Here is a 17,295-nt window from a genome sequence, read left to right as displayed (position 1 = left end):
ATCTTAGGAAGAGTTCTAGTTGGTGTTAAGGTTAAAATACAATAAGCGACTGATTAATCGATGATCAAATTGAAACTGCTTGCTGGAACCTAAAGGAAAATGTTCATCATCGTTGTTTCCTTAAATGATAAATCGACAGCAAACAGAGCTCCACATTATATTCTGGTGCATGTTTTAAAGTTAATATTAGATCACGTTTATTTATTTATTCAACTTTGGTTTTTATTGGTGTCACAAAATCGTATACATGTAAATAGAAAAATATATGAGAAATATGTTTAAAACACTAATGTAGCAACACACAACAAAGACAAAAATCTGCTTACGTGTTGTAGGACAGAACAGGATGGGTGTGTATACACAGTGATGAAGATGTAGATAACAACTTCTCGTCACTTATTCTCAGAGGAAAACAATCACCGGTATAATAAAAAATGCTGAGCATCTGTACCGATACATTAGTTTGTATTTTCACTTCATTACTAACAGTAATGCTGGGCGTCAAGTGAAATAAAAAAAGAACAAAAAGAGGTTAAACTAGCAGCTGCATATTTATAGAATCAAATTGTTCAGAGGCCAAGTTCAAATCTTTTTCAGCTAGTGTTGACTGCTCCTGTTGCCAGTAGATGGCGATAATGTCTTCTCATACTGGGACACTTTTCAAGTCATTTGTACTTTGAATAGAAACTTGACCGTTGTTTTCCAGGAGCCTGACTCCATTTATGCTTACCAGGCTGAACACATGACAAATACGGTATCACAAAAAATGTGCTAAGTACTGTAATGTTTGTACAGTGTGACTTCAAAATGGACAAACAGACCCACACAGCTCTACAGTGTCCTTGGCAGCTGTGGACAGCTCTGTGATAATCTGCTGAATTAATGACAGCTGAACATCTCTAAACTTGCTGACCATGTGTGTGTCTGTGTGTGTGTCTGTGTGTGTGTATGCTTTAATGTCCTAAAGGCCACTGCTCTCCATTCTGCATTTGCATGTAACCAGAACAAATTGATTGAACACTGAATTGAACACATACATCAGTTATTCATCTTTTTTATTTTTTAATCTGTTATGAAAAAGCATAACAGCAGTCTCATAATATATTTTACAACATTATGTAATATCGCTACAAACCTTCATAGGAAATGAAGGATGTGAATTACTCTACGGGATTGTTTTAAAACACACTACATCCTATAATACATTTTGAACAAGTGCTCAGTATATACAAATATTTTAAATATATAACTTAGCACAGTCTTAAAACGCTATTTTCTGTGTAAGCTCTCTAACAGTGTAGTACAACTTTGTTGGTGCCGACTCTGCCTAGAGAGGGCGCTCTTGCACAAAGTGAATAAACAGCATGTCTGGAAAATAGCATTGATTGTTGTATTGGTCGATTGGTCCACCACCTAGTTTTACTGCACATGAAAATGAACCTGGAGGCTATATTGTGAGGAGGAGGAGGAGGAGGAGGAGGAAAGACATGGAGGGGAGGGAGAGGGAGGGAGGGAGGGAGGTGGTGGCGGATGGGAGGAGGGATGATCGGGACGGTGACCCAGTTCACCCTGCACACAAACCCACTCATGACCAGAGGATGAGAGTCACAGAGATTTGAATGGTGAAGCTGCAGCGGCTGTTTCCAGGTTTCTCACATCCAGCAGTTTTTCATCTGTGGCCTTAAAACAAAAAAGAGAGAGAGAGAGAAAGAGAAAGAGAAAGAGAGAGAGAGAGAGACCTTTACCGTCTGTGTGTGTGAGGGAGAGAGAGTGAGGAAGGAAGAGGGAGGGATTGAACTAAGGAAAGTGGAGTTTTTTTTTAGGTTTTCACAGCATCTGGAGACCTGAGCGGATCTACAGACACACAAGAGGAAGCACAAGAATAGTTTGGACGCACGGAGGAATATCAGAAACCAGAGGAAAAGGCTGGATAAAAAACAACACCTTCAAAGAGGAGAAGAGAAGAGAGGAGTCGAGGAGGAGAAGTAGTTGGTCTAACGGGACGGGACGGGAGCAGAGTTGTGTCACAGCAGCAGGAATGTTACCGGTGAGTTTCTCATTGAGTCCAATATTTCAAACACATTGGAAATACAGTAGCTTCTCCTTGTATAAAGTGACACACATCTGCAGCTGTGAGGGTTGTGTTAGGGTCAGCGAGTCCAGAGGAATGAGTACAAACTACAGAGCTGCTGTCTTCAGTGATCACAGAGCAGACTTTACCCGCTGACTCTATTGATTGTATTTTGCAGATACATGATTTGATAGAGTTATTACAGCTGCTGAGAGTTTGTCACACGGTGAGTACACAACTCAGTGAACGGACAGGAAGTCAAACTGATATTTATCCACAATCAGGGCAGATGTGAACTGCCGCTGTATACGGGGGTCGTCACTGTGAAGTTCGGGAAGACTCGAACGGCCGATCCTTTCCAAGAGTTTTCATTCATTCATTCATTCATACAAAATTGTATAAAACTTACTTAAAGATGCTTTAAGTTGCTTCAAGTTGCCAAAAGAAAACGAATTAAAACGGAAGTGAAGTCAAAATATAATACTATTAATAATAATTTGAACATATATGTGAATTGGAGGTCAGGTTGTTTCTTTGTTACCCACCTTGCTTTGAGTAAGACCTTGCTTTAATTCCCCCTTATTTAGGCCTATCATTAATATGCTGTAAAAAAAAAGGCTAGCACTATATATATATATACTCTAATAAGTGTTTATTAATGTATTTAATATGATCACTCCTCCTGTGGACCCTGAATGCTGCAGCGTAAAACAGATATAATGACATATGTCTTCACAAGAGGTGTTAAACTGCACATTACAGTCTTTAATAAACCCTATATTACATGGTGTGAATGCTGACTGGGGGGGGATTATAGTAAAGTGTTACCATAACTCTACCAGGCTTTAAACTAAGGCACAGCTGTAACATAGGTAAAGGAAATCTTACAATGTGTGTAGGTTTTAAAAGTGCAAGTGGAAAGAGAACTTACTACTGATTTGATGATATCAGAAGAAACACACAAGAAGTCCCCAAGACATCAGTAACTTACATGGTATTTTAAGATATTCTGTGTTTACTGGATAAATGTGCCAGTAAAGTGTTTTAAACTTTGCAATAATCCCACATCTAAAATCCTTTTGAGTTGTATACATTTGCATGCCTATACTTAGCAGTCTTGATTAATTAGGTTATTTGTATATGTAGCCTATGTACTCTGTAAATATGTTCATCAGTGGGGCATTTATTTTGAAGGTAAGGATCAGAAAAAATTGTCTGTGTAATGTCTGTCTTTACACTGATTTAAAGGTGTGTGTGTGTGTGTGTGTGTGTGTGTGTGTGTGAGCTAGGAGGGAGAGACAACCCCCAGGCACACCCCAAACACACTTGCACACATGCTTTTGTGCATATGTTGTGCATTTGCTCATCATCCAAGACTTGAATATTTGCAATACATTCATGCCTCAGTATTTAGCTCAGATGTTGGTTCTACAAAACAAAACTCCTAGTGTTGTATTTATCTGAATCATATGCAGCTTTTACATTGTTTGTAACATTTTCTTACTGATGTGGGATGTTTCTGATGAGATGGAAATGGTGCTTCTTAGTGGATGTTAGGAGCGTTTACACATACTTAAGTTTGCAGATATAAGAGAAAAGGGATGAGGGTTAGGGGGTTAAGTGTATTTCAATATTGTGACGAAAAGTAAAACTAGTAATCCCTTCCCACAACTGGAATCTGGAATGAAGATCTTGACCTGCCAACAGTGAAATGAGTAAACCATTAGTATTCCTGTTTCCAATCCTGTCCCTTCTCTCTCTCTCTCTCTCACACACACACACACACACACACACACACACACACACACACACACACACACACACACACACACACAGAAAACACTACACCTCTTTGTGGCTGAGCTGTGCTGCTGTCAGCTCCACACAATACACTGAAGATATAGAGATGTGTTTACTGCAGGGACACACACACACACACAGAGAGGGAGAGAGACTGTCACCTTGACCTTTCACCCCACCCTGAACGCTCTTCCGGGTTCAGGCCTTTTCTTCTCTCTTTCATCCAAAGTACAGGGAGTTTTGACTTGTGTAATTGTCCCAGTGTTCACAGCGCTGTGACTGTAAGTTTGCCCGCAGCTGCCATTAACAACACTTATGTATCTAAACTGCAGGGGAAATGTTTCTTTGCCCTACTCCTCCTCTCACCATTTTGCACTCACTGCTGCTCACATGACCGATGCAACCAATGCAAAACAGAGTATGATATCATCTCCCTCTGAAATGTTGAGCAGCTAACACATATTTTCCTGGGTAGAGAGCAGCTGGCAATGTTGCTGCCACCACTTTCATTCCTCATGGACACAGAAAGTAGTCCCTGCTAAATCTCAGTATGCTCGTTTACACCGCAAGTGCTCCGAGAATGGAAGTACATTTAAGCTGATTTAAAAGTAGCTAAATAAATGTTTTGGTACTATTTGATGTTTGATATCTTGTGTTAAACGTTGAAGAAAGACCCTGAAGAAAAACCATTCATTGAGATAAGACAGCACACTGGTTCAGAAGTGTATAGGAGATTTTCTTTCTGGATGAGTGGAAGCTCATGTTTCGGGGGCCACATGCAGTTCCTATAGAGACAGTGCAGACTGTTTGTGTGTACTACGTGTGAGTGTGTGTTTGGGTTTGTGCAGCGGGAAGAGGGGGTGGCTGGAACGCACACACATCCCTGTCAGCTGTCGCTGTGGTCCACTGCTATGCTCACACACACACACACACACACACACATGCAGGAGCTGCTGCTGGGACTTTTGTATATATTTGTTTCTTTTCACTCTAACATTCTTTCATTCATAATCTTATTTATATCCTTCAAATTAGAAGAAAATGTCTCCTTCTCCTCTTTCACTCCTCAGATTGTATTTATTTGCTTTGTCAGAATTTATCCTGACATCAGAAACACACATCATAACACTGGAGTATCATATTTTTATAATGTTATAATGGTCCTTTAAGAATCTAATTTATCACAATGGGATTAAAGCTCATTCCATAGTTCATTCATTACATGTTGCTGTAGAAAGAAAAAGCATTAGCCCTTTTCCTAAAGCGTAAATGTCATGTCTTCAGTGAGTGCTACATATATCTGACATATCGGACTCCATGTTTAGGGCTGTGAAACCCACCACCTTATTAGCAGGTGTTACTTGAAGCTTCCTCACTGAGCTATTTTCTCCTCAGTGTGTAATACTTTCCTAATTTTGGTCGATGTAAAAAAGGATATGTCTTCATGTGCGGTATTTAAATGGCAGCGGTTTCCTGCTCCACACCCACACCAGCTAATCTTACCACCATCCAACTATTGTTTTAAATGTCTCCGAAATTGAATTTACACCATCCGGGATTCAACCAGCTGCTTCTCAAATCCTCATCCAACAGTTAAGGCCAGTATGAGCTGGATTCAGACATAAGAAAACGCACTGGGCACCAGTTTGACAGATGGCACCGATTGAAACCTTTCCACTCCCAGGAGAACCTCTCTCCTTGAACGGTTGGTAGAGCGGATATAAACTTACCACGCCCCAGATCCCAAGACAGTCCATCATCATTTAAAATGTCTTAAACCAACGCTAAATCCGCCTTAACAGCATCTTTGTTACATAATTCACATTCTCAAAAACTTACTGTTACGCCATCCACACCACTTTGATTAAATGTGGTTATACAACTCGCACCTGCAGTTGACCGAAACAAAGTCATATATAAATGTGACCCAGTAACATTTAAAAATGCAGAGATAGGGTTCTGTAGTGTTATAATGTATTGGACAGGAATTTGCTGATTCACTTTCCAACAGGAAGTCATGTAAGAAAAATGTAAAAAAAAAAACATGTCTGGACATTATGAGGCTAAAGCTAGCATCCTGTAAGCTTAGCTCAGCATAAAGACTGGAAACGAGGGGATGCTATAGACTATATATAGATATAGGAGACGTGTCTACACTTCCTCCCATGTCCGAACGCTGGGCTGTAGCAATCGGGGGATAGAGTCACGGTCGCAAGGTCCCATCGATACATGTGCTCAACCAATCACGAGTGAGCCTCATGACTGTAATGATCTTAAACTCCCTTTTTATAGCATCAAATCACTAATTAAATCCAAACTGACTTGAACAATTTACTTTTAAACAAACATCAGTGTGATAAGAACTACCTAAACTGACAGAAACTATTTTTGAGAAATGTTAATTTGACATGGACTTTGATTTTTTGTTTGGCTCACATCCCATCCACCAACATGGAGGAGGAGGAATTTATGACCTGTACTTAGCCAGCGATCAACACACTCTGACCTCTCTTGTGGAGCGGTTGTGTCGTCCATCTTCATAAACAGTCTGTGGGGGGAACAGCCCGAGCTGTCTCTGTCTACAGGTAACAGATCCACGTACAGGCAACTGTAAAGCTCACTAATGTTTAAGTGTGTTTGTTGAATCCATATTAAAAGTAAATAAAAATGAAATTTGCCATGTTACAGGATGTGAACTAGAAACAGGCAGCTGGCTGAGACTGCTGAGTTACTGCTACTGGCCCCGAAACAGTCGAGGCCTTGTACATATCACAGCATGCAGCAAACTAACAATGAATAATGTGTTATTTCACGTTTTGGAGGTGTTTGAAATAAAACATTTTTTAAGGCTGTGTCTGAAATCACCCACTCATTCAATAACCCCCTCTTTACTATATAGTGACTTCTAGTGGACTATATCAGCAAAAGAAAAAAACACTTTCGGACACTACTTGGCGCATTTTGTCTCTGCCGGTAATCTCATCATTGCTGCAGGTTTATGACGTACAAAAATAACTTCGGCCGGTGGAAAATCCCACAATTAATTATAAATGTTTATTTTACTCTTAGTATTAATACTTTTAGGTAAAAACAAGTTAAATGACCATCTCTACATGCAGGAATAAACTTGTTTGATGCAGATGTGATGCACAGCTCGTATTTACATTTGTACGACAGATTGGGCTCTTCCTGCTGCCCTCCCTCCTCTCGACTCTCTGCTGTGAGCGCAATGCATGATGGACACAGCCTAAATCAAAAGAGTCAAGCTAGCTGTTTCCCTTTGTTTCCATTCTTTGTGCTAAGCTAAGCTAACCAGCTGGTGGTGACAGCTTCCTACTGGTGTATTTGTGAGAGAGTGAATAAGCACATTTCCACGCGTTGGTATTTTGTGCTGAGTTCTGTACTGGCTGCCCAACATGAACCCTGATAGCAACCTACAGGACCTTTTATTTTATAATTATTTGCAGAGTTAGCACCACTTATCACTGATAGATAAAATATATGTCGCACAAATGTAAATGTGATGAGTGTTACTTTTAAACATATTGTAAATATGTGTCCAGTCATGGTGAGCAACTGGTGACAACTGATATGCAACTTTTTCTTGATCGACAGCCATTTAAACTGGCTCTGTGTGTGTGTGTGTGTGTGTGTGTGTGTGTGTGAGTGTGTGTGTGTGTGTGTGTGCGTGTGCGCGTGTGTGTGTGCACGCACAAGTCTCTCACAAGTGTCTGTGATGTGGTTGTATTGTCTTGAGTAGGTTGAAGTACAGTACTGTCCCTTTGAAGAACTTGGAAGAACATTTTGTTTATAAGAATTGGAGGTCCTGTGGAGACACCCCCCACACACACAGAGACTTTTAAAGGCAGCACGTTTTAATTCCTTCAGAGTGCTTTGATAATAAAAGTGGCAGTCACCGAAAGTGCTTCTGGCGTGTATAACAAAAGACTACTTCTCTAATAAACTTAAAAATGAATAATAAAATTACTGTCTGATTGATCTTATGATGAATCTTAAATGTCTGACAATGCTATAATGCTTGCTGTTTTTTGAAATATTTTTTAATTCCAACAATCCTCAACTTTGCTGAAACATAATGATGGTTAATGCGGAGTTATGCGAAGTGTCATGATATTTCAGTACACCGTCTCCAGGCAGCGACTGCAAAGGATTGTGGGACATAAAAATCAGCAAGAGCCATGTGACTACTAATCTGTGATTGAAGCTTTTGTCGTCTGTCTGTCTGTCTGTGTGTGTGTGTGTGTGTGAGAGTGAGAGAGAGAGAGAGAGAGAGAGAGAGAGAGAGAGAGAGAGAGAGAGAGAGAAGAGAAGAAGTGAAAAGGGGTCAAGAAGTAGAGGACAGGGTAAAGTAGAAGTTAAAGGACCAGACAGAGCTTTGTGTTACACTACTGTCGTGTGTGTTGATGAATTTATTACACTATGCATATTAATGTTATGACAGTAGATTGGTATTAATGGTGATGATACTACATGTCTGTCTCTGTCCTTTGCATCGTTTACTGGTTTTCTGTCTAGTCCAATACAGCTCTCTATGTGTGTGTGTGTGTTGAGTACATGCACACAACATGTGACCCTGTGTGTGTGTGTGTGTGTGTGTGTGTGTGTGTGTGTGTGTGTGTGTGTGTGTGTGTGTGTGACACTCTGCCAGTGTACATTCTGTGTCCTTCCTGTGTGTTTGTGTGTGTGTTTCAGTGTGTGTATAACAGGGCAGTCACGCTGCAGTATATCAGTGTAGCCTCTCTAATCTCTGCCCTCCAGCTCCTCCACTTCTGGACAGCTTCTCTCCACACCACTGTTCAACCACCACACATATATGTATGTTTTACTTGCTGTGATATTTAGTACATAAAGAAGTCATTCATGCTTTCAGGATAGTATCTTTAGGTACTTTCCCTCAGTCTAGACTCTGTCGTTGCTGGTGGTCTGTCAGATAAGTGTTAAGAATTTGTCATGTTCCTGTAATTGTGAATCTTTCACTATGTGGACTTAAATATATATTTACAGGCTGCACTAAAGGCAGAGTTAGATAAAGTACCATCATCTACTGCAATAATGCAGCATGAATGGTTTTATAAGTGGAGGTGACACCTCTTGACCCTAAGTGACCTGGCCGGCTCCAGCTCTGCTGGACTCAAGGCTAAAAAAGAAAATGGCATCGGAGTGTCTGGGACTTTTTTAAGACTTGACAATTCAGTTGTCTCTAATGAAGAAGTCAGTCAAGCACCAGTCTGATGATGATTATTCAGGAAGCGTCACATTAACATTTGATATATCAGGGGAAATAAAGGACTTAGAGTAAACTAAGTTAAAGTTAAAATAGTTTCAGGGACTCAAAGATTAGACTAAACTATGGCTGTCGGTGCAGCAGCAAGTTTATAGAATAGCCATTAGTGTAGAGTTGTAAATGTAATTAAACTAATAAATGTGGTACCAATATATGAAAAAGTGGGGCAATATATACATTTGGGTATCAACACATTTACAGTATAACAGAAATAGACACGTTTAATATTAATATAACATTTGCACCAGCAGTAATTAAATCGTAAATAAAAAAGTGAATACAATGTAAGATAATGTGTAAGAATATAATATAATACAAAAATATTAAAGCAATTCAGTTTGATAAGATTGATATGAATACTTCAGTAAATGCTCATTAGTTACTTGACTGTCTGATTTTAAAGATATTTTTGGTTCATTTGGGATTTCCCCTCTCTTACATAAAGTGTTTTGTTCCGATGAAACATTTGATATGGTCAAAAACAACACAGCTTCAAAAGCAGCAACAAAATATTTGCACAAAAAGTTTAGAATTTTTGTAATTTTAACATTTCCAGATAGCTGGAAGGCTGTTACAGGCTTTTCATGGCTTATACCAATATTTGGAGTCGTACTGTAAATGAATCCAAATGTCAGTTCTGCATGTGAGGGTTATCCATGTGTTGGTGCCTTTGTTAGGATGAAGAACAGCATCACGAGGAACTAACCACTGCCCCCCGAGCTGGCAAGCTGAGTTACTTCCTGCACCCGTAGAGAGGACAGGGACCTGTGAGGGACACATGAAGCGTCTTGATAAAGAATTACATTTGGACCCTGAAGCTGACGAGTAGAATCTTCCCATCACACCCTCAGGTTAATCACGCTAACAGTAAAGACAGAAGCTCCTCCATCATATCAGATAGATATAATGGAAGACATTGATCTCATTGTCAGACATCAAACATGTTCAGTCCCATCTCCCATCAGTCTCTCCTCCTCACCCTCTCTCTCTACCTCTCCTCATATTTACTGAAAGCCGACTCCCTCGCTACCTCCCTCCACTCCTCCCTCGCTGACACACACTCTTATTTTTATGTTTCCTGCCCTGACACAGACATACACACACACACTGCCACCCACAAACACACAACTTTCTCTCATCATCTGTCTACATCTTCTTTTGTCAAATACACACATGTACACACTCACACACACATGGACACTGCTGTGTGGGGTTTTCGCTCGATGGGCTTCCAATGAGGGGATTCTTTGGCCGGGTATTGGAGCGGCTGGTGTTTGTGTCCAAAAACCTCAAACTGAGTAAATGCAGGAAACAGAGGAAGAAGGTCGCGTGCAGGAAAACCAAACCATCGGTGAGTGAGACGCAGGGCAGCTTGACTTTATTTTACACATATATGTTGTACCAACTCTTCACAGTCAGTGTAAGGTTGCTGAGTTATAAGTCAGAGGACAATAGGTCACGTAGCATGAAATGTGTGTTTCACCAAGTGTTTTCTGGACATGATCAGTCATATGAACATGGCAGTGACGGGCGCTGTGTGATATGAAAGCCTTGTGGAGTTTACTGTACTTAACAGGACGAGGCGGGGGCAGAGGGGACCTGGTTGGGGTGTCAGGTCGGAGGATGTGCACCCGCCACTGTGCTGCCCTGCCTATAATTATCACAGTGTGTTGATGTGCCCGGCAGCGAGTAACTAATAAAATGAGCATTGATGTGTTTTGTGCAGCAGTTGGACCAACAGTGGCCCCCTCACACTTTCACTCTCCTCTCCTACTATCTCCCTCTCGGTCGCTTAAAATAGCCAAAGTCACTCTATTCAGCACCGGAGGCATTTCAGGAACCACAACTCAATCTGCCTCTGTGTGTGTGTGTGTGTGTGTGTGTGTGTGTGTGTGTGTGTGTGTGTGTGTGTGTGTGTGTGTGTGTGTGTGTGTGTGTGTGTGTGTGTGTGTGTGTGTGTGTGTGTGTGTGTGTGTGTGGTGTGTGTGTGTGTTATGGGTCCTGTTTACTGATACAGTATGAAGTTGTCCTGACTCTGAGTTTACAGGGATCAGACACGCTATTGTGTGTCTGTTACTGACTCTTTTTTTTTGTATTTTTAATTTAAATCCATTTATTTTAGGTATTTATAATATATATGCAATTTAGAATTCAAAAAGAATCGTCATGGACATATTGATGTGGGCAATGCCAAATCTTATCATTGTTAGCTCTACACACACAATGGAAAACGTGTTGGCTGGTGATAAAACTTATAGTAGCCATTAAACCACATTATAAAGTTTTTACAACAGTGTAGCCTAGAGGTTCTGTTGGCTCCTTGTATCCATTAACTTATTAGTATCAGTTAATAATTATTTGAAGTAAGACAGGTAATCTGTGCAAAACTCCTGTGAAATACGGGTACCCTTGATTGACACTTGAGACCCCCTGGAAGCCTCAACAGGACATTTGTCAAATAACATTTTGCGTGCAACCAGTTCAGCTGCCACACACAACACGAGACCATATGACGTGCACAGCCACAGGATGACCTGGATCCATGATCCGACATCAGCGATTAATAACTAAATACATCTGATTGTCTGTTTGTGTGAGGAGCGACAGGGACTAGCAGACACACACACACACACACACACACACACACACACACACACACACACACACACACACCACACTACAGCATAGAACTGGGGCACAAGGGGGACCCCCGATTGCCACTGGGTATACACACTGGTAAAAGGTAAACTGCAGAGGTGGAAGCTACACATGATGGTATTGCAGTGAAATGGACAATGCCAGAGGATGTTCAGAATTTCGGAATTTACCCAAGTAAATTCAAGAATATACCTTCCAAAAAAGTAGATTTTTAGCTGAGACTTAAAAGAAGACAATGTCTCAGGCAGCCTTATTTCCTCAAGGAATTCATTTAAGAGCTGTGAGAGTTGAAGTTGGTGTCTCTCTGTCTGGCACATCTGAGTTAGATATGAAAGTCTTAGCGTAGACACTACAATGTACTGTTGGTTGGTCCTTTATCTTTAACCTGACCTTGGCTACTGCTTAGAGAGAGAAGGGAGTATCTGTGGAATTTAGACAGGCACTATTCTCCTGTACAGATATCATGTTTTATATACAATATACATAATATATAGTGGCCTCTACAGTTATGTGTGAGGATATTCAAAAAATCCTCAACAACGAGGAAATATGAAAATGGAAATAATATATACAGTGCCAACAGAATTGATATTGGAATTGCACAGACAGAAAATGAGTATTGCACAGTGAGTCTGTGGTGCTGAACTTGGTGCTTGTGGTCAAATGGTTGTTCAGTATATATGCAGTATACAGTACAATTGTTTTCACACTTTCAGTTTAACTAAACAATAAAAAGTTGTCTAACTGCTTGAGGGGAAGACAGGCAATGTGCAGAGTCATGTGTTTAATGATGGGAAGAATATGCAGAAGAGAGGGTTTAATGAGGGAAAAATACAATTTTAAATACAAATCCATAATAATTTAGTGTAAAGTTTAATGCAGGAGGCTCCCAAAGATGTACCAAACAAGTCCCAGTTTATTTATCACAGCTAGGTGGTGGAAGTTAATACAATTATTGTTTATAATGAGAGGAGAACAGCTTTTCCTCAAGCGAAGCACAATGAAACAGTAATTTTTTGCATTTGGAAGAGACAAATTACTTTAAATTACTGCACTTAGACATCGCCTCGTATTTATGAATCATATCAAGTGATGCTGCAGTGAAGCTCCATGATGGTTTCAGCCATTTCAACATCTGTGACATATGCAGCTGCACAGCCACTGCATGTTTCATTAAGTTCTGTGAATTTGCTGCATCTACAGAGAATATTTTGGCTGCCGGTTTCAGGGAGTTATTAGTATTTTGTTGATATCCGGCCGAAACGATGGAATCACTCCAAATAATTTGATTATGTAAAACGCCTAAAATTCATCTCTGCCAACCCTGCTGTAGTGTATCAAATGCTGGTGTTATAGAGCATGTGAAACCGAAACATTACAGCCCCTGTGTGGCCACGATTAGCCTGTTCTGATGATTCCTGCACGAGTAAAACCCCAACTGTGTTCACAGGGTTTCAGGGTTTGGGTGTCTCTCTGTGTGTGTGTGTGTGTGTGTGTGTGTGTGTGTGTGTGTGCGCATGTGTGCGTGTGTGCGCGTGTGTGCGTGTGTGCGTCTAATCCAAGCTTTACAGAATGTGTCCCTGCTCAATCTGTCTGCATGCAACAAGAGATTACTTCACATGATCTGGGACAGGTGTATAGAATACTGTGGATTAATTCACAGTGTATATTTTGAGTGTGCGTGTGAGTGCGCACGTGCTTGTGTGTTTGTGAGGTAGAGAACAAGCAAGCAACATTGAGATTAAAAGCATATCTGTATCTGTGTGTGCCTCAGTGTGTGTCTGCTCCTATCCCAGATTACCCTAAATTTATCTTTCAACTGCCGACCGACTATCTGACATGACATCATCAGTGACATCACTGGCGGTAACACAGGATGTCCTCTATCTGATTGCGATTTTAATCTGTTGGCTACAGAATTTGCAGGATTTAACAACAAAATGATTTGATCATTACTCCCCGGATGATATAGCATAGAATCACATACTGCGTTTTCAAATATGTTCATAAAAGCTCTTCCTGTGTCCATCAAACTGTATAACTCATCCCCCGTCTGCAGGGAGGATCAATAATAATCACTGAAGACACTGAAAGATAATACACTGAGCGCAAAATTACTTTACTTATTTCATGTCTAATATTACTATTTATGTGCAATTTTATTATGTTGGGCATCATGGTATTTTCAATATCATGTGCAATATTACTCCCATATTCTAACTCTTGTTATCATTCTCATTACTACTTTCTATTGCCACTCTAATTTTGGTTTTAGTTTACTGTCTCACATAATCAAAATGTATTCTGTTGTTGTTCTAGAAACTGGTACTGCATTTACTCCGTATACACATTATATTTGTATTTTAAATAATAATATGCTTTATATTTAATTTTTATTTTCACTGATACTTTTATGCTTAATCACTCCATTGCACTCTATTGTACTGCTACTGTAATCTTGAAGCAAGCACACTCATTTTTATTGGGATCAATAAAGTCTATTGTATCGCAGAAGATCATATCGGCACTATTATAACATACATTTCTTTATTAGTCTAAACAAAGCTAAAGTTTTAAGAACCTTTTGATCAGGTTAAACCACTGTTCTGAGCCCTGTGTGTGTGTGTGTGTGTGTGTGTGTGTGTGTGTGTGTGTGTGTGTGTGTGTGTGTGTGCGTGTGCGTGTGCGCATGCGCGCGTATAAGGGCGCGTGCGCAAGGCATGCGTGTGCATACAAGCAGTTATTGATAGGTAATTAAAGCTGTGATCAATGTGTTGTGGAGTCAGACGGACGAATGGTGGTATCTTGTTACAAGTTGCTGTCATCAGTGGCTGTCAAACAAAGCCTCATTCCCTTAGTTCTTCTCGTCACTTTACTTTGACACATGTTGTATTTACACATATTGAAAGTTTTAAATTTGACTAGATTAAAGTCAGCCCTGCAGCTCAGGTTTCTATGTTGTTAGACAAACCAAGTGGCCTCGGAGCTTGTGGATTAAATCGTGTCTGGAATTTAAGCAGCTTCTCTGCATTCACAATACTTGTAAATGTATTGTTGATGTATCTTTGCAGAGGTGATTTATTTGACCCACTACTCATTTTTCAACTGAATTTCACATTTAATTCTAAATCTGCTCACTCGCTCACGTTTTACTGCTGCAAAAGGAACAGGACTGAGTCATTTAGCAAAGTTCACCGTGCTGAAGGATTGTTACCTACTAGTTAGCTAAGTTGATTAGTTATCAGTTATGTCTGACATTGGCCACTAGGAATTCTTTCATCCATCATGTCCAAAAGGTAGTCTATAGTTTAAAATTTTATGACATTTAACCTTTTTATTTCTATGGTTACAGGTGATACTGACAGTTTACCTCAATGACACCCAGCAGATGCTAACCGAGGTCCCAGTTACTCCGGCAACCAGAGTGACTGATGTGGTTGAATACTGCAAAGAGGCCGGCGAGGGGGATTGTCACTTAGCCGAAGTATGGAACGGGCATGGTGAGTCCACGTCCGTCAATGCAACAGCATTTATAAATCTTTCTAAACAGTTGTCAGTAAGTGACAGAGAAAACAAATAAGACAAATAGCACACACAAGTCCTGAAGCGTATAAACAAAACATAAAAGTGTAACAGATGAAAACAATGATTTTAAACCCATTTGGTAAAAGTACATTTCGAGAGTAGATTTAAAAGCAGTCAGTGACAGTTAAGTTCTGATTTAGAAGCTCAGCGAAGTGGCGTGGTGGCAAACAGGGCCTTGAAAGTCTAGATCAATATTTTAAAATATTCCAAAACACAAATGGGATTGTAATATATCAACAGAAACAAGTTATGATACACTGATTGAATCAATTCATTTAAAATCAGAATTCACCTTGTTGTAGCAGTTTTATTTGTGTCTTGAACCCATCTGAAGCTTCATCAAAACCAATAGCTAACAGGCTATTTTGGAATTATTAGGGGAAATTTACTGATTAAACACAAAGCTGGTAAAAGAATCGAGGTGGGAAACAGATTTTTTTTGTCATTCTGATTTAATATTTCCACAAATCCCAATTTTGTTTTCTTTTCATTCATCTGGTTAGCCCCCAATACTCATATGGTAACTATTGACAGGCTGACATGATTATAATCTGGAATTAGATCATTTGTTTTGAAGTTAAATATACACAAAGTCAGACATGCATCACTGCTGCAGCCTGTGAAATCAATAGCAGTGTTAAGTGCCTCCTGTATACTGGATGTCATCGTGAAACCTGAATAGACCAGTCCATCACATGCAGACACTTGGTGTTGCTGGGTCCTATAAAACATGGCCTACATTCATTCAATCATAGCGGTTGTTGCAGCGATCCACTTAACATCGTAACACACAACAATGTGTTTGTGTTGCATTGTGGTGTGACTGAGCGGTCAGCCAGGCTATAAATGGCTCTAATACTATACTGTGTCTCAGAGGGTGACTGTAAGGCAACACATAATGAATGGTGGTATAAATTGTGTTTGTGTCAAAGTGTCGCTGTGTGATGAAAGGCCGTGCCTCAAGGCCGCAAGTGGCCTCACAGCTTGTGTGTATGTCTGTGTCTGTGTGTGTCTGTGTGTGTCTTTGTGTGTGTGTGTGTGTGTGTGTGTGTGTGTGTGTGTGTGTGTGTGTGTGTGTGTGTGTGTGTGTGTGTGTGTGTGTGTGTGTGTTTGTGTGTGTGTGTGTGTGTGTGTGTGTGTGTGTGTGTGTGTGTGTGTGTGTGTGTGTGTGTGTGGCCGCAAAGCCGTTGTCTACATGTGTATATTATTGGCTTTGATGGATTGATGGATTTTACAGTAAGAATGTTGTTGTTGGGCCTTTGAACATGATCACACTCTGACCTTCTTTTTTGTTTGTTCTTCTTCAATCTTATAAATGTTTGAATATTCATACACATCTGACGTAATTATACAATTCCATATTCCAGCCATTACAGAAACCATTTGAGTGTAGTTTTAATAATAGTCAATTATGTAGGAGTTATAGCAGGTTTCCAAACTTGTTTTCATCTTTTATGGTGGTAGTGTAATCTTTGTTTTAGATTTAGATCATTGGTTAAAATGATAAGACTAATTTTAAGCTTTCAAATGTTTAACTTTTCTATTTTAACATTATATTTTCTATTTCCCCCTGTATGGAGCTTTTATCTTATTTGCTATATGATCATTACACAAATAGAAATATGCAAACTCAAGTTTGAATAGTTTGTATGGCTCCACTTAATGTCTACATCCCTTTAAGGTTGTCTGACATCTTTGGAAACTTTGCAGAATAGAATGCCTTTATTGTCATAGTACATTGTATAAGGAAATCTGCTGTGCATCACCAAAATGTTTTAACATGAAGAAATAAGTTATAAATAATAAAGGTACATATATATATATATATAGAGTAAAACCTGGTGAAATAGTGCATGGTGCAGGGTGATGCATAGTA

The 17,295-nt window shown here is 39.8% G+C and overlaps 1 protein-coding gene across 4 annotated transcripts in view; it reads left to right on the top strand.

The window, feature by feature from the left end:
* The first annotated feature begins 1,562 nt into the window (after window positions 1-1,562).
* Window positions 1,563-17,295, top strand: part of LOC118116192 (apoptosis-stimulating of p53 protein 1) — a 51,502-nt gene continuing 35,769 nt past the window's right edge. The window contains exons 1-2 of one of the 4 annotated variants that reach the window (XM_035167592.2): window positions 1,563-2,047; window positions 15,187-15,334. In XM_035167592.2, coding sequence (XP_035023483.1) covers window positions 2,039-2,047; window positions 15,187-15,334 — 157 coding nt within the window. In that variant the 5' untranslated portion in view covers window positions 1,563-2,038. Of the gene's footprint in view, window positions 2,048-10,226; window positions 10,528-15,186; window positions 15,335-17,295 lie in introns of those variants that run through there. The other 3 variants (XM_047341595.1, XM_035167590.2, XM_035167591.2) reach the window with 3 other exon arrangements.

Source organism: Hippoglossus stenolepis, chromosome 10 (genome assembly GCF_022539355.2).
Source record: "Hippoglossus stenolepis isolate QCI-W04-F060 chromosome 10, HSTE1.2, whole genome shotgun sequence".
Taxonomy (NCBI): Eukaryota; Metazoa; Chordata; class Actinopteri; order Pleuronectiformes; family Pleuronectidae; genus Hippoglossus; species Hippoglossus stenolepis.
Note: the sequence above shows the minus strand (reverse complement) of the source record. Positions and strands in the feature narration are given on the sequence as shown.